This window comes from Eublepharis macularius, chromosome 3 (genome assembly GCF_028583425.1).
Source record: "Eublepharis macularius isolate TG4126 chromosome 3, MPM_Emac_v1.0, whole genome shotgun sequence".
NCBI classification, from domain to species: Eukaryota; Metazoa; Chordata; class Lepidosauria; order Squamata; family Eublepharidae; genus Eublepharis; species Eublepharis macularius.
The window spans coordinates 59,506,598-59,533,704 of record NC_072792.1 but is presented as its reverse complement, the minus strand read 5'-3'; the positions used below and the strand labels follow the sequence as shown (position 1 = coordinate 59,533,704).

Sequence of the window (27,107 nt, the reverse complement as noted above, 5' to 3'; positions counted from 1 at the left end):
GTGCGTGGGTGGCCTTCCAGCTCTCCTGCTCAGTTGCCCCATGCTGCTCCGGTCACCTGCTGTGCCTGGCCCACAGCTGTGTCCAGGTGGTGATGGCAGCACAGGGTAATGGAGCAGAAGGGCTGGGAGGCTGCCCACTCAGACTGCCCCGTGCTGCTGCCACCAGCACGCACTTCCGGCTGGGCGCAGCAGCTGTGAGCCAGGCACGGCAGGCAGCTGGGGCGGCACACAGGTGGCTTCCCAGCCCTCCCACTCAGCTGCCAGTGTTGCCACTGCCAGCTCTGCGGTGTGCACCCCTTCCCCCGACACACCCTCCAGTGCCTCAGCGCTCGAGGCGGCTGCCAGACCCGCCTCCGTGGATGCACTGGCCCTGTATATGTGCATTATGCTTTCAGGTGTGTAGCCTTGTTTGTCTATAGTAATAGAACAATTTGAGTCCAGTAGCTCCTAAAAGACCAACAACATTTTCCAGCTTTCATGAGTCAAAGCACACTTAGTCAAGTACAAATAGGAATCAAGAGCCATCAGCCCATATATCCAAGTCAGAACATGGGAAAGATGTTCCAAAGAAGGGCCAGTTACAGCCAGAATGCAGAAGTACACCACAAATCATAATCATCTTGATTAGAGTTGGAAGATATTCATAGAGATGGAAAATGCAGAAAATTAGCAACTGTGAGAAGATAAGAATCCTATGTCCCTTTTCAGACCTGAAGGGTCTGTTGTCCTGAAATTGATGGATTCTAGTTTAGCAAAGGAAGAGTGACATTGCTGAATCAAAATTCATCAACAAGTTCAGGACAATGGACCCCCCTCCCATGGAGGGGGGTGGTGAATAGAGACATCGGTTTCTTACTTCGGATACTAATTTTCTGTATTTTCCCACCTCTATGCATATCTCCTAGTTCTAATCAAAATGATTATGTTTTTGTATTGTATGTCTGCATCTAGACTCCAACTGGCCTTTGTAACACTTTCTGACCTGTACATTAGGGCTGATGATCTCCATTCCTATTTGTATTAGATGAAGTGAACTTTGATTCATGAAAACTTACGCCCTGGAAAATGCTGTTGGTCTTTAGGGTGCTAGCGGACTCAGACTTGTACATTATACTTACAATGGATTACATAAGATTGAACAGGCTTTTCCAAATTATTATTAATGCAAAACCTTCTTCAAAAAAAGTAATTCTTAGTATTGGACTGCCTACACCTACTTATTTGTAATGCATCAATTTCTGAGTAATAAATGCTTTCTAGCCTTTAAAAAGCCATTGTTTTTAGTTAGCTTGTATATGTGTTGGTGTGCCAAATATCTCCAGGAGTAGAAGACAATGTGAAGACATAATGCACTTTCCATTGCTATAGATCAAAACCTTCACTGTGCATAATTTCCACTTTGAAAGCTGAGCCTGGGATTTTGAATCACAAGTGTTCTTTTGATGTTGCAACTTCTGTTTGGCTCTTGGGAAGAGTTCTGAGACCAGAAGTAGATATTTATTCGTTCTCTACAGAAAAGAAAATATGCAAACTATTTAAATATGCCAACTTTTGTTAAAGAGACAACTCATTAAGCTCATTGTGTTTTGACATTTCACAGAGTGTTTTTTGCTTATTGAATTGACCACAGACATTTGAGAAAGCCCTTCAGCCTGACCAGCCACTTTTCTGAGATATAATGCTTTGCATATGATTGCATAGGAAAGGGATAACGGCCTTATTGCTTGCATATATAAGAACAGATATATGGACAAAGCAATAGCTTTGTGAAAACTAATGGCTCAGTCCTATGAGTTGTAGAGATAGTGACTTATAGAGTCTGGAACAGATGGGTGGATTTGGCAATTTGCCCCCTTGACAAAGCATTAGGACCAAGCTGATGATATGCTGCAGTTGTTTGTCTCATTGGCCCTCTGCGCAGCATAATCCAGCCATTATCACGGATAATATAGCAGAATCAGGGGGAGTGACTACAGGCAAACAGGAAGGGAAAGGAAAAAGTGATCAGGCAGCATTCAGAGCGAATTGAGGCAGATGAAGCAGAAGAATCACAAAGGTTCTATGCACAGCCAGAGAGTTCTTTTTAGGTGCTATTGATCAGCCTATCTGTCCGGAGCAGGACCCTCCTGCCCCGGACTGGGCCTGACCAGGCCCTCCCCCGGCCCCGGGCCGGGCCCCGCTGACACCCCCCCCGCTCGCTGGACCCCCCCTGCTCACCTCAAGGCCCCGGGGGGGGGTCGAAGGAGCGCCGACAGGCACAGCGGCAGAGCGGCGCCCGGGCGCAGCGCAGGCCGGAGGAGGCAGCTGGGCTGGGGAACGCCACTGCCGCTGCGGCCCGCGCTGATGGGCCCGGGGCCGATGCTCCCGACGACGCGGGCGACGGCGGGCGGGGAAAGCCCGGGGAGGCCCCCGCCGGGGTGGCGGCCATCCAGGGACATGACGGATGGGCGGGCGAGGCCCGGGCTGGGAAGGGGAAAGGCGCAGACGCAGGCAACAGAAGGGAGGTGGGAACCCCGGGCAGCGCCGAGCCTGATTGGGGAGCAGATGGTTGGGAGGGCTCCCCGGTGTGACGAGGCCGGCCCGAGCTGGAGGAAGGAAAGAGGATTGGCAGAGAGCTGGAAAGGGAGGAAGCTGGAGGAGGCAGGCGGGCTGAGGGAAAGCATGTGGGAACAGACAGGGGAAAGCACCAGTGACGGGTCAGACAGCAGAGCATGAGGCGGGGAGAAGAGGGAGCACGGTGACGGATTGGTAGGGAGGTGGGAAGCTGGTTAAGGTGGTGGCATAAAAGGGAGGAGCCCGAGGACGCCGAGGAGGAGAAGTTGGCGGGGAGAGCGAGCACGGCCAGAGTGAGGAAGCGAGAGAGAGAGGGAATGGCCGTAAGCTCTCCAGGCAGCTGGTAGGAGGCAGAAGCCAGTGGCTAAACTGCTGCCCCTGCCCAGTCTGAGGCCGAGGGAGCTCCTTTGCCACCACCCCAACGAGGCCCAAGGGCACGGCAGAGCAGGGTGAGGCGGCGGCGGGTAGGGCGGGGCCTCACACTATCAACAATTTTTTCATGCTTTCATTCATCAAAACTGCTACAGTACTGAAGCCTGAGAACTTCAGTGCATGCTTCCAGCTATACTTACATCCTAAGTAGAGATGGGCATGAACCAGAAAAAAAATGAACCATGTGGTTCATGGTTCGTCGCATTTCACAAACCATGAACTTTCATGAACCTACCCCGGTTCGTGAACCAGTTTGTCACATCCAGGTCAGCAAATTTTCACTTCTGGGCCAGCAGAAGGCCACTTCCGGGTCAGCAGAAGGTCTGCAAAAAGTCCGTCCCTTGTTGCCTAGGAAACTGATTGATTAGCACCAGGCTGTCTGCAATGACAAACCAAAAATGAACCAAACAAACCATCCTAAAGTTTGTGGCGGTTCGTCAGAAATGGGCTCTGATGAACCGCTGGTTCGTGAACCATGAACTGGCCCAGTTTGTCACAAACTTTGGTTCGTATTTCAGTTCATGCCCATCTCTAATTCTAAGGCAAAGAAGGACTTGAGAGCTATTTCTGATGAGGAGGAGAGGGCCAGAGTTGTCCTCCTGCTTCCAGCCTGTGAGGCCTTTATAGGAACATGTACCAACCGCACTAGTAACAGATTGGATGGGAGATATCTTGGTATGCTGTCATGCTTTATTTGATGTGATGTTTGTTTGCATCTTTGTCCTTTCTTTTTGTTGCACGAAATATTATGGGATACTTTATCAGTCCCTTTGGCAGCAGTTTTTAAATGTGCTAGATTCTCTCTACTTATCCATTTATACATTTTTAGCCTACAGATTCCGTCAAGGAGCTCAGGGCAGCATGCTTTACTCTTCCATCCCCCATAGGAACTGTGTGAGGTACATGATATGAGAAAATGTGACTGGCCCAGGGTTACCCAGTGACTGTGGCTAAGTAGGGATTTTAACTTGGGTGTCTCCGGTACTACTCTAACACTGCAGCCACTACATCCAACTAATTTGGTACCCTAACCAGTGAATCCACACAATTCAGATAAATTGTTCTTATTTCAACTCTTTAATTTATAGCACTGCATCTGTTTGGAAAGCAAAATGGAGAGCATTGTTTACTACATATTTGAAAGATCCATCTCTGAAAGTAAATTCCTAATCCACAGTTCAAGAGAAATATACAAAAAGTTGTCTGTATTTTTTGCTTATGAGTAATAATAATAAGATACAAAACATATCACAATGATTGTTTTGACTATGGCAAAGAAGTGGTAAAATTATTTGGACACTATGCAATAGGCAAAGAAGGTTTGCAGTATAATGGACTGTTACTTGAAACTTTATGTCCATGATTTAATGCATTTTAGTCCTTAATTTGAGATTATTGGGGAAGGTTACTTCTGTATTTTTGTCATAGGATCACACTGTAGATAACCAGAGAGGTGGCAATTTATTTGTGTGACCATAGGACACAACACAATGGTTAAAACAATACAGCAGATGAATACTTATAGAATATCACTTATATTGTTTTTTTATCATTGTGTCATGGCCTATGGACACACACAACTTGTACCTGTCTGCTCATTTACAGAGCTATCCTAATCATCTGTACGTATAAGTAAATCCCACTGAGTTCAATGGGCCTTACTCCCTAGTAAATATGTTTAGGATTGCAGTCTCAGAAGGTTACAGATAAATTTTCAAGCTAACACTTGGACACTGACTCCAAAGTGGTTAGGATGGCATATAACAGGAACTTCCCTGTCACAATATCAGGGGCACATTTGATAGCAGAAATGTTTAGGAGCACTTACAGTGACAGTGTAGTTGAATTAAGTAATATCTTAAGTTGCCATGCTATATGTATATTTGTTTAACAATGTTACCTTCTTTTACAAATGAAATAGATACTGCAAAATGAAGAAATTTGAAAAGATGCTAAAGAAACCACATTTGGGGGCACTATCCGTGGTGCTGATTCTCTCTCTGGGGCTTCCAGAAATCACACTTACGTGTCCTCACCCATGTGCCTGTTATGTTCCCACTGAAGTTCATTGCACATTTCGGTCCTTAGTAGCTGTGCCAACAAGAATCTCAAAACATGTGGAACGAATCAACTTGGGGTTTGTATTGCAATTTTACTGTAGCATTTTACATTTTTGGAGTATAATCCTATAGAGTTCATACCACATGTTGCATACAGTTGAAGAATTGTGCATCACTACTGAACAGAGTTGCAATTTGATACCTCTGCCATGCAAATCAAAAGCTTTCAATAAAGAGAAATACCAATGAAACTAGGTTTATAATCCCTGTCTTCTTCTTCTAACTGGCATTTTTGTGAGACTGTTATATGCTCTCAAATCTCTCTTACGTCTGCCTTTAGTCCATTTCCAAAAGGATGGGGCAGCATGGAATGTGCATCATGTGTACTTCCTCTCCATTTGACTCAAAACTCTCTCCGGTCCACATACTTTTTATTGCAGTTTCTGAATGAAGATTATTATTACAGACATTAGGATCTCTTTCAACAAATACCACAACTTTTACGCATCTTCCTTTCAGAGATTTCTAGCTTCCTTCCTCAGTTCTCATGTGCCAACCTGCCAATCTTCAAAGATTTCACATGAAGTTACTCCTACTTATTGGTTCCACGGTGTCTGCATTGGCTTTTGTGGTTAGACATTGACCTTTCTCTCTCTTTCTCTCTCACTCTCTTTCTACTAACATCCTTACATTTCTTGCTCTAGAAGTTTGAATTTTTTCCCAAGTAATCTGTTTCTTACCATCACTTCTGGTATTGCTCTTTCTCTTCTACACCTTTTTTCCAGTCTTTGCTTACCAGTAGTCATGGCTTTTCTTGTAGCTCCATCATTCTAGTCTCCCAACTGCACCATCCTAACCAGAGTTATATTCTTCTAAGCCCATTGACTTCAAGAAACTTAGAAGGATGTAACTCTGCTTAGGATGGCACTGCAAATCACTCAGGCTACATGCTGCATGTATGCCCAGCTCCAACAGCCCATTTTGAGTACCAGACTCTGTAGCAAACTGACATTTTTGCTGTAATGCTAATTCTGATGCTCATTTATTGTGTAATAACTCAAACACAAGAGAAGACTACTTTTGGCTCTGCAACAGTGGCTTCTATGTAGTATTCTAGGAAAGGCATCACAGAAATAACTAGGGCATTTTTTTAATCCGCAGAAATTTACAGCACTCAGTTGCTATCATTTAAACCACTTTTATGATCTCTGGTATTTTCCAAAGAGAAAAAAGAACTTAATTCCTTTTCTACTTGTGACTCTCATGAGATGACATTTGGAGTAGGATATGATTTCTTTCAAGAAGAAAAAGAAATGTCAATCTGAATGCATGACAACATTGAAAATCCATTTATTGTGAATTGGCAGAGCTTTGCCAAAAGCAATGGAACAACTCTGCTTTGAAAGATCAAGAAACTTAATTCATTAATTCATACAAAAAAGGCTTCAAGGGAACAAGGAATTGATGACCTTGATATAATTAAGAATAAAGACTGTCATCTCAAAAAGATGAAAGCATGGGTGATTTGCAGTATTTGGAAAGGGAGTCTCTAATAATGACATGATAATTTAGGATCAAGTAGTGAAAGATAAGCTTTACAGAGAGAGACCAAAGGTTTATCTGGTCTACCAGTATTCTTGCTCTGACAATATCCAGGCCTAGCTGCCTTGGGATGCATCGCGACGCAAATTACTAAAAGACCAATCCAGTCAGAGCCAATTACTTCTAGTTTTTGGCAGCAGGAGGCTGTATATGGATTTCCCACACTCACAGCTCTGAGGTGGCAGGACGCAACAAATAACTTCCAGCCCTGTCAACACATAAAAACTTATGCAGATTCTAACAGATCAGAAGCTTCTGCTGTTTGGATTCATACAGACCCAACTCCTATTAAGCCAAGAAGTCGGGGTCCTAGGATCAAAGCAAATATTCCTTACAAAAGCCAAAAACCTGACCTTACCACATGACCTGTGTTTACCTACTACCATTCAACTGGCTATTCTGCAGGCCAGCTGATTATGCGGGAGTTCCTATCTTTGGTCAGATCTTAGTGGTAGTGTGCTCTCTGGGATCTTCATGGTATCTCTCAGGGTCTGATGTGGATCTGAGTCCTGACTTTCAGTGTGTAGTTCCCATAAACCTGAAGCTAGAGGTGGATGAATTAATGTGCTTCTGAGACAGAAAGTTCTTCCATTCTAAGGAGACTATCTCCGATGTGAGGGTTATTTCACTTAACTTGAAAAGAGACAACTTAGGCTGGAGGAAGTCTTCAAACTTTGCTCAGTAAAGTCATAGGGCACAGATCAGTATGTTAAAATATTTCTTCTACTAAGAATGCATATTTCCTGCCTGTCCAGCTTTAGAGCATTGTGTGCTTCTTTCAGTATCTCAGAGAGTAGCCCATATCACAGCTTCGGTGATTCACAAATCTATTTAAACATAGCCTTAGATCAGGGGTGGCCAAACTACGGCTCAGGAGCCACATGTGGCTCTTCTAGACATATTGTGCAGCTCCCAGAGGTCTCTGAGTGTTGCCACAGCCATACATTTGATTTCAGTTTAGTTCTTTCCCTCCCTTTCCTCCTTTTTTTCCACATCTTTCCCTCCCTCCCTTTCCTTCTTTCTTTCCATGCCTTTCCCCCTCTCTCCCCTTTTCCTTCCTTTCTTCCTTCTTTCTTCCCATATCTTTCATAATTTCAATTAAAATGTTGGGGTTGCCAGGACTGACTCAGAAAATATCTGGGGACTTTAGGGGTGAAGCCTAGCAAGGATGGGATGTCACTTTTGTGATGTCCCATCCAAGTCAAAGGTCAGGTGATGGCTCTTCCCCAGCTCCACCCCTTCCAATGATGTCACTTCCAGCATACTGCACCAAAACCCCACCTCTTCCTGTGATGTTACTTTCAGGACACTCCCTCAAACCCACCTCCTCTTCTGAAGTCACTTCAGTTCATCATGTCTTGCGGCTCTCAAACACCTGATACTTATTCTATGTGGCTCTTACATTAAGCAAGTTTGGCCACCTCTGCCTTAGATGGTTTCATGCTTTATAAATTATTTTGTTTTAAAGGGATCACAATCTTAGTACCTAGACCCAAATTTTTGCAGATTCATCTTAACAGTTAAATACATAGTTGTATACTATATGTGCAAATGTAGCAGTTTAGCTAGTAGCTGTGGTTTTCTGCTTCCAGAAATGGCTTGGCAGGCATCCGTTTTTAAATGTCCTCTATACAAATCTTTATTCATTTATTGTTACATGTTTTGTTGGCACTGTTACAGGTCTGTTGGATTGCCAGACTCTGTATCACCATCATTTGGCTTCTTTTCATTAACGAATATTGCTGGGATACAAGGGTGGGGGGAACCTATTCTAATTGACACTTCCAATTTAGACTCGGGAATTGTAATTTACACTTTTTTATTTAGAAGTGGTCAAAGAAGCAGAAAACTGACTTTAGATACCATCTATGAAAATGAACATAACGCATGCATGACCTTGTTAGTAGAATGCTTCATTAACCGTGTCAAATTAAGTGGATGACTTAAGAGCAAACCAAAGTTACCTAAAATGTCAGATTTTCACAGCATGCAGCTGTCATTCATTACAGAAGGTAACTGAAAGTATTTTCTTCCCAGGTTTAACAGTATACAGACTATAGCTGAAAAATCATTTGCTGGACTTACAAAACTAGAACTTCTCATGATCCATGGGAATGACATCCAAAATATACCTAATGGGGCCTTAAAAAATCTGTCATCATTACAGGTAGAGTCAATGTGTTTCCTTTGAATAACAATAGTAGTGTTCTACTCTGTTCCAAAAACTTTTTGTAGTGCATACATAGACTTTATATGGCTCCTTCATGTATCCAGAACTCGGTATGAGCCAAGATTACTCCATTCTCTTGGTGCTGGAGAAAGCTCTATCAATGACAGCATTTCCAAACCCTTAGATATCCACATCAATAGATGTAATGAAATAAGCATATTACCCTATGGAAGAGCCGTTTGATTTGGAGGAATGCTCTTTTGGTAGGATACTACCCATTGTTAAACTTCTATTGTGAACAGTGTAGTCATTTTCATTTCTTGAAGTTTTGAATCATTCTATTATGATATTTCATAAAGTACTTTAGTATCCTATTTTTGGCCCTGATTCATTAAATCATGCTTAAGTGTCATTGAAATCAATGGGGCAAGTTATGTACCTCTTAAATCCTTTTGATTTCAATAGGACTTAAATATGACAGCATTCCTCTGAGTCAGAGGTAATACGTTTTCCTATAGTGTGTTCTGTGTTTTTCTGAAATGTTATATCACTATTGAAAGTGTTAATCTACTAATTTTCCTTGATCATTTAGGTATTCAAAATAAGCTACAACAAGTTGCAAGTTTTAACTGGTCAAACCCTACAAGGGCTTTCAAGCCTAATGAGGCTGCATGTGGACCACAACCAAATTGAATTCATCCATCCAAATACATTTAATGGCTTAACTTCCTTGCGACTTCTCCATTTGGAAGGAAATTTACTCCAACAGCTTCACCCCAACACATTTTCCACATTTATGGTTCTTGATTATTTCAGACTGTCAACGATAAAGCACCTGTACTTGTCTGAAAATGCTATTAGAACACTCCCTGTGGGCATTTTTCAAAAAATGCCACTCCTAGAAAACGTGTATCTTCATGGGAATCCCTGGTCCTGTGACTGCAGGTTGAAATGGCTTCTTGAATGGAATGAAAAGTCTACAGGTAAGAGAGAGGTTTTTTTAAAGGAAGCTAGAAAATTGTACATATATTTTGTATTCCTTTGGACTAGATAGTCAAGGTTGGTATTATTTAATTATTAAGCTCATAGAGTTCCTTTCCATGATTCACTGCAGATAACAGTTATGACAGACACACGCACACCCATTCACTCCCCCACACTGAGGCAGATTTTCCCACCAAAATCCAAGTTTGCTTGCTATGACTGAGCAGCCTCAAGTAGCACATCTCTGTTTATGGTTGTAAAGTTCTTTTTGTCCCATCCTTGTTAAGCAGTTATATTTTTTACTTTTTAGCCTAGCCCAGAAACTTGATAGGGGAAAAACAGAAGCCCTCTTCTTCTTTGTATGAAATGGCACTAGAGGCTGAATAACTCTAAAAAGAAACAGCAACTTTATTGAACAGGCAGGGATGGAATATGGCCAGTCGGGATGAAATTACTGAGGTAATATTTCTTGGTAGAACAGAATACTTTAAAAGTAATAGGCAAAATAGTTTTCTGGCAGCTTAGTTTCTATGTTTACAGTCCGTAAGAGTTAGAGGTGTTTTGTTTAATACTTTGGTTAAAGCAACAATGTTTCTTCACAGATTTCCCTTTTCAACTCAGGTGTCCTGATGTTAGTTCAACACTGTTTTCCCTTTATAACAGACCCAGGATCCTCCTTAGAGCCAAACTCACTTGTAGTCACTGGGCAGGAATTCTTCTTCTTCACCTAAGAAGACATAATTACTCACTTCAGTGACCACCCACCCACTCTGCCAAAAATACACAACCAGTTCTATCTTGTGCTGGCTTTTATATTTGGAATCCGTAACTAAAAGTCTTCTTTAAGACAAGTTTGTTACAGTTAGAGCAAACGTTTTCCTTTTCCTCACTTCAAAGGGAAATCTGTCTGACCCTCCTTGTCAAACTCTCTCACACATTCAATTCAACTCAAAACCCTGTCAGCACTAATTCTCATCTTGAGGGCTGGTTTTCACTGGCCAATCAGAGAGACGAGGGGGCAGCCTGATTGGCCAATCAATCTCTCATTCCAGGCAGTTGTTAACTTCCAGCTCTCTGAGTGCTGCACTTAGGAAACCTTCTTTGATCTGAATTCCATCACAACAGTGAACAATACAACAGCAAAAAAAAGTTCCATCAAATATAAAAAGGCACATTTGAACTCATCCTGTGATTTGCCACATATGATTTTTTAAAATTTGGTTTCTATATGTCAGTGCGTGAACTGTTTACCTGTTTTTCTTGGTATTTGACTCCAAGAAAGAATTTAAGATGGGGAGGCATTTGTCAGAAAACTACAAAACTTATCATGCTAGAGAAAAGGCTAATTTCTGAATTTACTCCTTGGGTCAGTGACTAAGTCCTGCCATTTTCTTATGAGTGTGATTACAGACAAACTCCTGTTGACATCCCTGAGTAAGGACTATGTCTTGTTAGAAACACATGTAGACATCATACCAACAGTTGTTCCTAAAGAGCAAGAACTTGCCCAGGCAGCAGGGGTGGTTACCTGCTGAGCAGAGCAAGATGAACGGTGTTCCCATGGAACCTGAGAATGCATCCTAAAAATACCATACAATGTTGTAAAGCATTCTGTGACATTTTCTCATTTCAAAAAGATATCTATAGCACAGGCAGTATCAAAATATGGGTGTATGATCTATATAGGTGTTGGAAGGGATGATTACAGAATTCTGAGTGGTGATAACCAGGGTTGTCAAATTTATAAAGTAGTTTTAAGGAATCTGAGAAACAATAGAAATATATATATTTTTTTAAAAAAGGTACACCCAAATCAAAATACTTTAAAAATGCATAGCCTTTTTCCTTGTTTATAGAATTGGAAGCTAAGGGGCCATTAGGCACACTAATAGTCCAGGGGTGTGTAAAAGAAAAGATCTTTTGTGGAGACAGTATAGTGCAGTAGTTATAGGGTCGGACTAGGATCTGGGAGACTTGGGTTCAAATCCCCCCTCTGCCATGGAAGCTTGCTTGCTGACTGTGGGCCAGTCACACACACTCAGCCTAACCTACCTTACAGGGTGATTGTGAACATAAAATGGAAGAACAATGTATGCTGATTTGGATCCGTATTGGGGAGAAAAGTAGGGTATAAATGAGGTAAATAAATACATTTTCACTTCATAATTTATTGAGAATTGGCATTCACTTTCTAATTATGCCCCCAAATCAGAACTTTTGAAAGAACTAGAATTAGTGTGTTTCTATTCAACTTGTTTTAAGATTGAAGTCCTTGCCTCTCTAAATGTTGCACAATAACATTCTATGTGAAAGTTCTGTGGATTTTTTAGGTGTTTTTGTTTTTGTCTTCCAGGTGTCCTAAAGTGTAAAAAAGACAAAATCTATGAGGATGGGCAGCTTTGCCCAAAATGCACCTATCCTAAGCAACTCCAGACACACGATATTCAACATTTGCAAGACATTTCCTGCACAAAGCCCATCATACAGTCTCCACTAAAACTTAACATTAGCCACAATGAGGAGGAAGAGGAGGAAGATGACAACAGCTCTGAATTTCACAGCGAAGAATTTCAACTGACTCCATGGAATATTACCCTGAACTTGACAGATGAGCATGGAAACATTGTGAATCTGCACTGTGAAATCAAGAAACCATCAGACTCTACCAAAATCCAGTGGAATCAAATCTCTCCCCAAGAAATTGAAGTCAATGCCTCCATTTCCCTGGATATGGAGTGCCTTATGAATCGAGAAAACTATGAAAAACTGTGGAAACTAATTGCTTACTATAGTGAAGTCCCTGTCAAATTAGAAAGAGAACAAGTGCTCAGCCATGAACCTAAGCTGAGCTACCATTACAGGCAAGGTTCTGATTATGATGCACTTTATTATACAGGGGTCAAAGGCAGAATCCTTGCTGAGCCTGCCTGGGTAATGCAACCTCTGATACACATCCAGTTAAATAGACGCCAGAGTACTGGGCAGAAAGTAGTGCTGTCTTTTTCTACCCATGTATCCCAAACTCTTCAAACTCAAGGAAACAGACAGCAGAGAAACAGCTGGGTTATGATAGAGCAAGACCTGCACACAAAGGCAGCTCAGAGTGTAGTAGAGGGTTCAGATGCTCAGCTGAGTTGCAATGTGAAAGCAACAGAAAGTCCTTCCATTAAATGGCTTCTTCCAGATGGGACTAAACTGAAAGCTCCATTCAAAATGGAGGACAGTAGATTTTCTGTACTCAGCAGTGGTCAGTTGATCATCAAATCTGCAACTTATACTGATTCAGGAGTGTACTACTGTGTTGCTCAAGTGAGAGGTGATATTGATTCAATGTCATATAGAGTTTTGGTGCAGCCTCCAGTCCTTCAGCCAGCAGACTCTGAGATAGTAAAGGTTCAAAAAAATGTGGGGGAATCCATACTTTTGCCCTGCACTGCAGTGGCCATACCAGATGCACACTTAAGCTGGATACTTCCAAACAGTCAAGTTCTCAATGATTTATCAAACTCCTCCAATGGGTACATTTTAGACAATGGCTCACTGTTAATTCCACACAGCCACATCAGTGACAGTGGGTATTATCGGTGTGTGGCTATAAACCAACAAGGATCAGATCAATTTGCTGTCAGAGTAACAGTAAATAAAATGGGGTCTAGCAGATCCTCAAAAAGCATGAAATTAAAAAAGCATCCTGGTTCAAGAACCTCAGTAAAAACCAAGGTTCAAGTCATAGATGATGATGAAGGATCAGGTGCTGGAGAGACTGATGAGACTGTAAGTAAACATATCCACTTGAAGAACCATGAAGTATCCCTTAAGCAAAAGAAGGACTATGTTTTTCATGGCCACATGAAAAAGAATAAAAAGGGAAAACATAAAATGAAATTATGGAAAGGAATGGATAGGACTCCAGAGATCAATGTTGCTGAGGGACGTAGAGTATTTGAATCTCGGAGGAGAATAAATATGGCAAATAAACAGATTAATCCTCAACAGTGGGCCAGCATTTTGGCCAAGGTTCGTGGCAGAAATCTTCCTAAAACAACAATGGCTCCAGTCCCTTCTCTAAGGATTACTACAGAGACTCCACTTATGCACAAAACTACAAGAGCTCCCCCTCCCATTGTCAGTCCCCCTCAAGAGACTACTATGGAATCTCCTGTCAATGAAGAGGAGTCTTCTGGTGACATGTCCTACTTGGATGAGGCAAAGCTGGTCTCAGTCACCATTGTTCCCATTATCAGTGCACAGGATTATAATCAGGTTCAATCACCCACAGTAGTGAGTGCTGAGACAGAGTCTGTTATAAAACATGGATCATCAAACACATCAAGAAGGATATACCACGTGGAAACACCTGTTTCGAAAGATGCTTGGATCTTTCCAACTGTACAGTCACATGCTTTGAGAACAGATTATTCCCCAACTGTACCCAATGCTTTCACCAAAGAGCAGTCAAATGAAGAAATAATAAGCACTGTGCCTTATATTCAGAGTACTTTGATCACAGCACAGAAGGGGGTTAGAACCACACAGTATACATCCTCTTCTGTAGAACTACCACTTGAAGGCGATGTATCTGCAGACAATAGTGCCTCTGAAAATTCAAAAGTCTTGAGTACCATTTTTATTCTTGCTTCTCCATTTAAAGATTCTGGTCCTGGGGACAGTAGTGGCATAGAACATCAGCAAGTAGAAATAAATTCTCACCCAAATAGGGCATCGGATGGAGTAGCACTTGAAAACGTACATACTCCAATACCAGAGTCTGTTTCTACTTTGGAAAGTACTGCTGCTCCACTTAAAAAGAATGGCTGGCTAATGACTGCTGCTGCTGCTGCTGTTGCTGTTAACAAGCTGACCACAGTGGCAATGATTCCAGAACATGGCAGAACAAGCAGTACCTCTGCTTCACAGCTTCCCAAGCATTCTCGAAGAAGACATGGGAGAAGGCGATTAAGGTTCAGAAGGCCAAAACCTATTCCTCCTACTGCCACTCCCATGGAAGTTAGACCTTCTGTTCAAAATAAACCTAAAATAGAAGATGCAACCCAAAGTTTGCAAGGGTACTTTTTAAGGAATCATCATAAACCTGGTGCTGAAGCAGAAACTGCAAATGAACATAAACCTTTGGAATTAAGCCCTTCATTAACTACAAGTGCTAGAGCGTTACAAAAATCCATCAGAGTCCATGATCTGGAGGTAGTTTCTGTCCTCAGTCTTTCTCCTTTGCTGCCTAGAACACCTGCAACACTTTCTAACACTGCCAAAGACATGCTGATATCGCTACCTGAAGTAGTGACCTCAGCTCCTGATTCAGAACTGTTTTTATATCCTAGATTACAGCATCAATTAACAGCATCAACAGACAATGAATTCATCAAATCTATTGAAGAAAATGTTCTTACAACAAGCTACAAAGGCAGGGATGCACATACACAAAGTTCTTCGGTATCTGTTGAAAGTTTCATTAGTCCGGTGTCACCTGTTTCCTTGATGTCAGAATCTGAAGAAGACCATGTCAGCTCATCATCCCCAGAGAATAGAGTCATCTCAAAAACACATCCATCAAGGCCAGCCGTTGTACAGCATTGGACAACTGTTAACAGCACAGCGGTACATTTTACGGCTCCTTCAAATGTCAGTGAATTGAAGAACTTTTCAGGCTTACTAATGCCGACTGCAGTCACATTATCTTCTCGTCAAAGAGAAACAGAGACTTCATCTCACTATAGAGCAACAGTTGATGATCTTTTAAAAAACCCAGAAAGTAAACAAGCTATGAACCCTTTGCATAACAAAACACAAATAAGAACTTCTTCGAGTCACACAAAGGAAATGATCACTCAGTTACAAAACCATCATGATCAGACTGCTGTTCATAGAACTGAAATAAACTATTCTCCAGTTCTGCCCATTGCATCTGTACATCTGGCTACTACTGTTTCACCATCAGAATCTAGCACTCTGAATTTTTCTGAACGTTTTCCTACTAAAGAAAATTACACGTCAAGTCAAGTCATATCTCCTGACATTAAAGGATCCAATAGAGCCAAATTTAGCTCAAGGAAGAATGAACTTTTCTTTATCCATTCAAACCAGAACAGAATAACCACACAACAAAAGGAAGCACAATTGAAAGAACCATCAGGTAGCAGAACACTCAACAGTTTATCTCAGAATCCAAATGCTCCTCACCAACCAATTGGAATCATACCAATTTTTAATCAGCCACCTGCTTTCCCACTACCAAAACGCCCTCTTGTGAGAGGTACAGTGAAGCCTCCATATCTCATTGTACCAGGTCTGTTTCATCGTTTTGGAACTCATCAGCCTCCCCTTCATTATACCAATAAACCAGAAATAACTGCCTATGCTGCTCACACCACACAAGACAGAAGAACCTCTTCTCTTCCTGCAGAGACCTATGCCACCACAACAGCAGCTCCAATATTCAGACTGAAGTCAAATCTTCCAAGCAGATTTGGCAATCAGGGTGAGACCAGATACAACATTCCATCCAGAGTTTTTGTCAATAATTATCTTCCTGATACCAAAGACAAACATGGAAGAGTAACAAATCAAGCTAGACCATATTTCCCCAAACCCAGACAACCCTTCCTGTTTAACAGAACCAAAGTAGTCCAATACTTGGATATAAATTCAAAACCAATGACTAATCTGCTTGCCCCTGCAAGCACAACTGAGAAGAAATTTCTCTCTCCAACTAGTATTATAACACAGAACACTCCTGTAAGGGTCACAGCTATTGCAGTCCCTCCTCTAGCCCTAAGTACTGCACCACCAGCTGGAACTATCCCTCCTGCATTCATTGCTCCAAGTATTAAACCTCAGATGGCTTCAACCTTACAGTTCTCCCGAAGCATCCCTAACAGCAGTCCACATGTGCTGTTTGTGCCTAAACTAGGAGGAAAGACATTTAATTCCAGCAAAATTCAGCCTTCCACAGATCTCAGCACACAGGGAGAAAGACCTATGATTTTAACAAAAGGATCTAACAGTTTATCCATCCTTGCTGAATCAGATGTTGTTATCCCATGTGATGCCACTGGAGAACCAAAACCTTTGCTTTCTTGGACAAAAATATCCACAGGTAAGAGCTTTAAAGGTTTATGCGGCCACAAAAGAGTGTAAGAACTTGCATTCCTCCCCACATCCCTAACTCAGCCTATTTGCTTGTTTACCATTATTACTACTGTGTTTTGTAATGTTGTACCTAACCTCAGACCTTACCTGCATTTATTCTAGTGCAGTATTTCACACTGATCTAAATAAAACAGAACTCAAGTGACACCTTTAAGACCTTTTAAAAAATTAGGGTGTCACTTGATTTCTGTTTTGCTTTGTGACAACAGACTAACAACCACTGTCTTGAAATAATTATCACACTGATCTAGCAAGAGTGGTCTGGGCACCCCAGCAGCCTTCACAATGTGGATGAAGTTTCCATTCAGATCCAGATGGATGTTATGATGATCATCTAAAACCAATTGAGCAGGCTAGAGGCATCACTTGGTACATGTCTGAATGTCCAAGAACCTTCAGAGTCTCCATGAGAGATTATCTGGCCATTGCTCCTATACGTATACCCCTTTATTTTACTAAAGTATTAGTAGTGGTGTTAGCTGCTGCTAACATAAATTAATGGCAACTTCTAGAATCTTTTTAGGAATAATGAAGAGTTGTTCTTTTCTTTCTGCTGAATCTTCTAGGGGCTATAATGACAGCTAATACAAGGATACAACGTTTTGAAGTCTTGAAAAATGGTACTTTCATTATCCGGAAAGTTCAGCTTCAGGACCGTGGACAGTATTTTTGCATGGCTCAGAACCTGCATGGTACTGATAAAATGATTGTCCTGTTGACAGTCCTAGCCCAGCAGCCCAAAATATTAGGTTCACGTTTCAGAGATGTGACTGTTTATTTTGGAGAAAAGGTGACTATGGATTGCCAAGCCACTGGAATTCCAAGCCCACACATTTCTTGGATTTTCCCTGACAGAAAAACATTGCAAACTGTGAGCACTTCAGAGGCAAGAGTCATTCTGTATGAGAACCGAACTTTGTCCCTCAAGGACACTAACTTCTCAGACCGGGGAGTTTACAAGTGCATAGCCAGCAATGCTGCTGGGACAGATAGCATTGCTGTGAGACTTCACATAGCCGCCTTGCCACCTATTATCCAGCAGGAAAAACAGCAAAACATTACCCTCAGTGTGGGACAGAACGTTCATATTCACTGTAGTGCCAAAGCTGCTCCTTTGCCTAGCATTCGTTGGGTGCTTTTTGATGGTACCCAGATTCGAACCTCCCAGTTTGTCCATGGGAATCTGTTTGTTTTTCCAAATGGAACCCTTTACATACGCAACGTTTCACCCAAAGACAGTGGGAGCTATGAATGTATTGCAGCCAACATGGTAGGTGCTGCCAGGAGATCGGTATGGCTGCATGTCAAGAAGCAGTCCACAAATGCTAAGATCACTGGGAGTTCTCCCCAGAAAACTGATGTGACATATGGCAGCACCCTACGATTGGACTGCAGTGCATCAGGGGACCCCTGGCCACGGATTCTCTGGAGGCTGCCTTCAAAAAGAATGGTGGATTCCATGCACAGGTAAAAGATCTGCGGTTGATTTTGGCATGCCAATCATACTTTGTTGGTTTTTGATGATAGGACACTTTGCAAGTTACCGAATCCTGTTTCATTCCAGTGTTATGCTCTCTGGTTAGAAATAATTACCTGTTCACAATACTGCCTCTTCACTTATATATTATGTATCATTTTTTAATGGAAACAAACTCCATCCAGCAACTGTTTAATCCTTAATGTGACACTTCCATTTCCTTCATACAGCATTCCATGAGCATGTCTGAACTTAAGAGCCTGATCCTATATACATGTCTGTACAAGGAGTTCAGCAGCCCACCTGGTTTTCTGCTCCCCTTCATCCTCACTGCAACTTTGTGAGGTGGTTAGAGAATGTGACTGGCCTAAAGTTACCGCTTAAGCAAAGTGGAGGTTTGAAACTGGAAGATCTCAGCCACCCTTAACCAGTAGAATACCCTGGCTCTGACCACTCTGATCGTTTTTATGTTTACTCAGAAATAAGTCCACTGAATTCAGTGGAGCTTTCTCATTAATGAGCCTGCATAGTATTGCATTTTAAAAGTTTTCTTAGAGTTGTGGTTGTTTGTGGAATCTTGAGATTCCTCAGCAATGTGTTAACAATTTCTTCACAAGAAGGACTATAACAGTAGAAGATCTTCCCTGAAAAGAAGTTTACATCCACTCTGTCTTTCCCTGCCAAGAACAACCACAAGAAAATGTCTGGTTGTGTTGTATTGGGTACTCGTGGTTCATGCAGGACAACCATGAGGGCCCAAAAGCCTGACTAGCATTCCATGTGAACTGACTGTGCACCTCAGTATGTGCCTTAGAATGCCCTGCGATGCACATGGTAGGATTCTGCACATGTCAGTGTGGGGAAAGGTCCCATTAGGCAGAAAGTTTAAAAAACAGTGGCTTATAGAAAGACTGTCATGTGACTGTCCCAAAGAAATCCTCTGATTGAAGGGAGTGATAAGATTGGGTTTGAATTTCTTGAAATAGTTCTAATGAAGAAAGAAGACGAATTAATGGTCTGCCTGAATAGCTTTAGCCTGTAAAGTACATTTAGCATTTTCCATGTGAAAATAAAATGGGATGTGTTCCATCTTGAATTAAGTATTGTTTAGGGCCATTAATTTCAAAGAAGATTGTATGCTAGATTCTCCATTTATCTAATTTGAGCTGGATTGTGGCTGTATATGCTATAGTAGAAGATGTACTTTACGTTTATATGTTATGTTTATATACATTTAGTAAAAATTCTTTATTTTTATCAAAAATATACATACAATATTATGCTTGCTACTAAGTGCAAGCTTGACAAGTCTTGATTTTCACTTCACTTAGGTTATTTTGGGGTGGGAAGGCTGCGTGATATAGTCCAGTCTCATCAGATCTCAGAAGCTAAGCAGGATAAGTACTTGGATGGGAGACCACCAAGGAAGACTCTGCAGTGGAATGCAATGGCAAACCACCTCTGCTTCTCACTTACCTTGAAAGCCCTTTGCTGGGGTTGCCATAAGCCAGTTGTGACTTGATGACACATACACATGGACAAGGTTATTTTATAGCAAGGTATTCTTCACTAATTAGAAGTCTGTCAGTAGTAGTAGTAGCAGTAGCAGTAGTAGAGCTCAGAACAGTACACATAGTATATTTCCCCCTTTTAACCTTCACAACGCCCTGACCTGGATAGCTCAGGCAAGCCTGATCTCATCAGATCTTAGAAGCTAAGCAGAGTTGGCTTTGGTTAGTAATTGGATGAAAGACCTCCAACAAAGCCCAGGGTTGCAGAGGCAGGCAATGATAAACCACGTCTGTTAATCTCTTGCCATGGAAACTCCACTAGGGGTTAGGGGTTACCATGTATCAGCTATGACTTGACAGCACTCTCCACCACCACAACCTACACAACAGCTACACAGAGAGGCTACGCAGAAAATGACTGGCCCAAGGTTATCCAGTAAGCTCTATGGCTGAGCAAAGACTTGAACACAGATCTCTTCAGTCATAATCAAATCTCTATCCCAGCAGGTTTACTCAAATGTAAGCCCCATGTTATTCAACAGTATTTGTTCCCAGGAAAGTGTCTTTTGAATTGCAGCCTATGACTGAAGTCTTCCAGGGCTTGTGTCAAGTTCAATTGATTCAATAGACCATCAACCCCCTCCCCCACCCCATCCTTCCTCACAGCAATTTTCCAGAGACCTGAAGGGTGCGAGGGAAAGGGAACAGTACCTGGGTAGTGCTGCAAAACAAAGCAAGATACACCTCAGCAGGTCTACTCAGATGTGAGTCCCATGTTAGTCAATAGTGCGTAGTCCCACACAATTGTCTTTCAAATTACAGCCTAAGATTGAAAGGTCTCCCCTTGTGAAGACTTAATTGGCAGGAAAAACAAGATGCTGCCATGCAAAGCAAACCCAGTGCCTGCCTGCTATTGCAAGGTATGAACTAAAACAAAAATGCAACCTTTTTGGAGGAAGAGATTCGTTTCAATTTAGTTTCCCAGTTTTGGTTCAGCGTTCCAGAAGCTGCTTTATCAAGTCGAACCAGCGATTTTTGTGCGTAATTTTGGCTTGTTTTTTCCATTATGCACACCCCTAGTCATGGGCTGCCACTGGGAGATGAACTCACCACATGATGATAGCATGAATTTCATTAGAATTTCATTAGACTTTGGAGGGAGGAATATGATGCAAATATACTCTTTTCTACAGCAACTCTATAGCATCTCGTTCAACCTTTTAGATTTTTAAAAGGTTAGTTAACAGGCTTGATTCTCTGAGGCAATGTACTGAGGTGGTAGTTCATAGGATTATATCTTAAGGTATCAGCTCTGGTGCAAATCAGAATAATGTCTTCATGCTGGAACCTGGACCTAACCTAAGCCCTGTGCAAAAACTGGTTCAGAGCAGCAGCACTCACATTCCCTCTCTAGGCAAGCACAGCTGAAGAATCAATGCTAGGGCCATTGCTCTGTCCTTCCTAGGGTGGTGAGAGAGGTTTCATGATAGGCAAGACAGAACTAATTATCTTTGACACCTTAGCATCATTGTTCAACTGCAGTGGGTTCACTGCTCTACTCCTCATATACATTTTCCAAGAACTAGAGCTTGTTGTTGATGGTGGAGAAATGGGCCACTGCACTTTGATGGAGCCCGTGGTTTGTATGCATAAGATCCCAGGCTTAGTTCCTGACAGGTCCAGTTAAAAGGATTTCAAGGAGTGAGGTAAAGAAAGACCCCTGCCTGACTTTGATAAGCATCTCTAATTAAAGTGACTCTGAATGGATTGCACAGTCACTTGTGCATTCAGTTTGCTGTGTTTCTTGTGATACTTGAAGGGGACTCAGGCTATGAGTGTAGAAATGGTGTATGCAAGTTCCTCTTTGAGTGCTTCACTAAGCGCCATCAGATGTATACAAAAGAGACTGAACATTGGGCTGTGGCCCTTCTTCAGTAACACCTGAGTAGATACTCCTAGGGTAAAGGGATCAGTAATCTCAGTTGGTATAAAACAACTCATTATCGTCTAAGAGAAAGGCAGCCACAGTGTGGCTATTCTTCTAGAAGTATAAGGGGGGATGGGGGATGGATGGAAGAGTAACACTGAAGGGGCTAGATGCTCAGTGACTCCAAGGCAAACGTCTCATTTGCTATATAACCATCATAACTGTACATCATATTATTAGCTGTTTGTAACAAATTTAAAATAGATTGATAATACATTCTAATAATAACATTCAATTTATATTCCACCCTTCAGGACAACTTAATGCTTACTCAGAGCGGTTTACAAAGTATGTTGTTATTATCCCCATAACAAACGCCCTGTGAGGTGGGTGGGGCTGAGAGAGCTCCTAGAAGCTGTGACTGACACAAGGTCACCCAGCTGGTTTCAAGCGGAGGAGTGGGGAATCAAACCCAGTTCTGCAGATTAGAGTCCTGTGCTCTTAACCACTACACCAAACTGGCTCTATTCCTTCAGCAAGGATTATACATTTAATAGTTTGGCAATATAAACTTAATATTTTGTGTTATATACGTGGATATAGAACCGTTTTCACAGACATCTACTTTAACTTAATGTAGGCACTTATATGTATATAAATGTTTTGAGATTTGTAATAGATAACTCATTTTAAGCACTTAAAACCATAGCAATGTGGCTCTTCTTTGAGTAACATGTCTTCATTTAATGAACACATATATCTAGTCATATGGAGTTTATTGTCAATATCCTGTTCATTTTGTAAACATGTGTATCTACCCAAATAAGTTTGCTTTGAATTTAGACATGTTGTTTATAAACAAGTTTTTTTACATTTCCATTTTTTAAATGCAGCATAAATCAAAACTAGATCTTCAGAAAGAGCATAACGTAAATAAAGGCATCTTTCCATTAGAGGAGAGTCCGTTTCAGGATGGAATTGTTTGCTTGAAAATGAAGATAATTATGATTTGTTTTCTGGCTCAAATTACGATCATAAACTTACAACATGTGTTTTGTTTTCTGTCTTCCTAAATTAGTTTGGACAGCAGAATCAAGGTATTTGGCAACGGAACTTTGGTCATCCATTCTGTCACTGACAAGGATGCAGGGGACTATCTTTGTGTTGCCCGCAATAAGGTTGGAGATGACTACGTGGTCCTCAAAGTGAATGTGATGATGAAACCTGCAAAAATAGAACACAAGAATGAGAATAACCACAAGGTGATATATGGCGGGGATCTGAAAGTAGATTGTGTAGCCACAGGTCTGCCAAACCCTGAAATCTCCTGGAGTCTTCCAGATGGCAGCATGGTCAACACTTTCATGCAATCTGATGACAGCGGCAGCCGAGCAAAGAGATACGTGGTATTCAACAATGGAACACTGTATTTCAATGAGGTAGGACTGAGAGAAGAGGGGGACTACACCTGTTATGCTGAGAATCAAATTGGCAAGGATGAGATGAAAGTCCGAGTCAAAGTAGTGGCTGAGCCTGCCAGTATTAGAAACAAAACTTTTACAACTATCAGTGTTCCATATGGGGATGTGGTATCTGTAGGATGTGATGCCAAAGGTGAGCCCACACCTAAAGTTACCTGGTTGTCTCCAAGCAACAGACCCATCCCACTTCTATCAGATAAATACCAGGTGTACAGAGATGGGACACTTCTTATTCAGAAAATGCAAAGATCCGACAGTGGCAATTATACGTGTATCGCACGGAACAATGCTGGGGAAGACCGAAAAATTGTCTTGATCCTCATCGATGTCCAGCCTCCCAAAATCAATGGGCATCCCAGCATCATCACTTCAGTGAGAGAAATGGCTATGAAAGACAGTCGTAAACTGGTTGACTGCAAAGCAGAAGGGATCCCATCTCCACGGGTCATGTGGGCCTTCCCAGAAGGAGTGATCTTACCTGCTCCCTATTATGGGAATAGAATCACTGTGCACCGTAATGGCACATTAGATATTCGTGGTGTAAGACAGACCGACTCAGTGCAACTAGTGTGCATTGGCAGGAATGAAGGTGGGGAAGCCAGGCTCATTGTGCAGCTGCAAGTGATGGACCATGTGGAAAAGCCCACTTTCAAGGATCCAGTCACTGAAAACATCACTGCTACTGCAGGCCACAGCATCAATCTGAACTGCTCAGTTCATGGAAATCCCCAGCCGACTACAGCCTGGATCCTTCCAAATGGCACCGAACTGCAAAAAGCCAGTCATTTGCACAGGTTTTATCATAAGAGAGATGGAATACTTCACATCAGTGCCCTCTCTGGAACGGATGCTGGCACTTATCGCTGCACAGCCAGGAACTCAGGTGGTTCTGCAGAGCGAGTGGTCTTCCTCAAAGTGGGCCTTAAGCCAGAAATCAGCAACCAGTATAACAACCTGGTGAGCATCATAAATGGAGAGACCCTGCAGCTCCACTGCATAACGCAGCCCAGTCAGCGGGCTCGCATAACCTGGACTCTGCCCAATGGGATGGTATTAGATGGTTCTCAGACCATGGGTCGATTCTCCCTGCTGGAGAATGGCTCTCTTACCATTCGTGAAGCATCTGTGTTTGACAGAGGTACTTACCTGTGCAAGGCAGCAACTGAGTATGGTTCTTCCCTTATGAATGTTCCAGTGATTGTGATAGCCTACCCACCCCGTATCACAAGCGAACCAGCGCCTGTCATCTACGCAAGGCCTGGCAATACAGTGAAGCTGAACTGTATGGCCATTGGGATTCCTAAAGCAGAAATAACATGGGAACTCCCAGACAAATCACATCTGACAACAGGAGCTCAGTCCCGTCTGTATGGAAACAAATTCCTTCACCCTCAGGGCTCATTAATCATCCAACAAGCTATGCAAAGGGATGCAGGCTTCTACAAATGCACTGCTAAAAATATACTTGGCAGCGATTCAAAAGCAACCTACATACACATATTCTAAAGTTCAAACAAATGCCTTTGAATACACAAATATCCAAAGACCCTGCCAAGTGAGCACAGCTAGGAAAATATAATTGCTAAATGGAACCAGTTGTATTAAGCGTTGAAAAATAGGGTTGCACTATAAATGGCATATCACAACTTTACCTTTTGTGCAATACCAAAGTACTAATCTGGTGTTAGAAGACCTCCAGACTATTTCAGTGATGCATCTGGGTTTTTCACCTTAGAACCTGTAACTAGATCTGGAAGAAAATTCAGAGTCTGTCAGTGTTTCAGAACAAGTTTGTGAATTTCAAAAAAAAAAAATTGAGTGATAGCTGTATGAAAAAAAATTAAGAGCAAGATCCAGTTAACGTTAAGAATTTTTAGACCACCTTAATTTCAGTGAGTGGGTTTGAGCATTAGAATCCATGGAAACTGAACATGTTTGAATTGCTCTCTGTGTCCTTAAGGCTGGATCTACACATTATATTATAACACCATTATATGTATCCAGTTATTAATCTCTTACATAACATGTGTGACCACTCATCAAATGACATGATGTCATTACAGTATGAATTTCCCCATCCCACATCATTGGTTGCCCCTGGATGGAGAGATTCTCAGTGTGTTCCTACGATGTGAGATTAAGAGTTCCTTACAGGGCAGAGGAAGAAAATTCAATATGGTAATGCAGTGTTCAATTACAAACTGAAATATATCTGGCCTAAATCTGATTGAAGTAAAGTACATTTAGTACCAACTTGCTAAATTAATTGTTTTACATCTTGTAATTCCTAAAAAATTGGATCCAATGGCATCCTTGATTAGGAATGCTGGAAAAAGTTAATATAAATTTGCATTCTTTGTAAGCAAATTGAAATTCTTGTCCTAGTTCATTTTGCTTCAGTCTATAGCTAAAATGCACTGTCCGTTAATAGTGAAAATAGTGATTCCTTGTGAAAATTGATTCCTTGATGCAAAAAGCACCTTAAAACATACCAAAATAGTATTAAAATGTAACAAAAGAGCCAATTTTAAAAAACTCTTTGTTGATGATGATGATGATATTGTTCGACACATCCCATTTCTTTAATCCCCTGCACTGCTGTGATGTAGCCGAACCTTTACAGGACATAATTTCTAACTGCTCTGTGTTCATTCTTTTATTCATTCTGTGTTCATTCTCCAGGATCAATACTTCAATTAGCAATTTTTTAAAAACCCTTTGATTTAATTCCTGGACAACCTACCAATAAATACTGCAACAATGCAAATGCCTCACAGCTAGGTAATCCCTAGCAGATTTCAGTCATTCTGTATATTATTTGTTTTTCCAATCAGACCATGAGACTGGAAGAATAACAATGACCTGTGTCTCAGTGTATAAATTATTGGTCTTTACAAGACTCCGATATTTCGACAGTGTTTTATATAATATTAAGATTAGTATACTGTATGTTTTATAATAAAAAATATTTTCCACACAACTTTGCCATGGTGGTTCTTTGTGAACATGAAATTGTTCCACAGAGCAATATACAATACTTGAAACCATGTGATGACATAGGAGCTGAACATAAAATAGGCAATTCCAGTACAGATGGGTCTGTTTTTATTAATGAAGCTAGTCAACCGCCCAAGAGGCTTCCCATATTTATAGAACTACAATAGTTTGCCAGTACACTGCCTCCAAATTTGCTGTATTGTGCAAAATTCATGCTATAGAAATAAGAAATAGCTCAAAGAGATCCTTTGATAAGGGACAGGCAGCCCAGTCTTCTTCTTGATAAATAACATCCCATTAAAGGCACAGGATATTTTTTACTCTAGGGCAACTCTACTCAGGGGTATCAATAACTTACTTCACTTGATAAGTGCAGAGGGGGAGGGGAGAAAATTTTATACCTTGAAGTTTGCTTCAGTTTAGCGTTACAGTCTTACCTTCTGACAAAGGCATCAGATAAATGGAGCTTTGACTCTTGGAAGCTTATATACTAGAAATCTTGTAAATCTTTAAGACTCTACTTAAATCTTGCTCTTCTACTGTACACCAACATGACTACCCACTTGAAATAGTCTTACTTTCATGGTAGGACATGGAAGTCCCTATTTATCCAAGCAGCAAAAAGTTCTAGAACAGCTTTAGAAGGTGTGATTCCCTGAGAGGAGACAGTATTGGAGACTTTAGGCACTTTGTTACATCTAACAGCTCTGACCTGGATAGCCCAGGTAAGCCTGATCTTGTCACAT

General features: G+C 41.5%; 1 protein-coding gene across 1 annotated transcript; it reads left to right on the top strand.

Annotated features, from left to right (window-relative positions):
• The first annotated feature begins 4,916 nt into the window (after window positions 1-4,916).
• Window positions 4,917-26,332, top strand: MXRA5 (matrix remodeling associated 5). The gene is made up of 6 exons (XM_054974091.1): window positions 4,917-5,122; window positions 8,685-8,814; window positions 9,410-9,800; window positions 12,155-16,915; window positions 17,535-18,435; window positions 22,962-26,332. Exons 1-6 carry the CDS (start codon window positions 4,917-4,919, stop codon window positions 24,868-24,870), a joined length of 8,298 nt encoding a protein of 2,765 aa, XP_054830066.1. The 3' UTR covers window positions 24,871-26,332.
• Window positions 26,333-27,107: the final 775 nt, after the last annotated feature.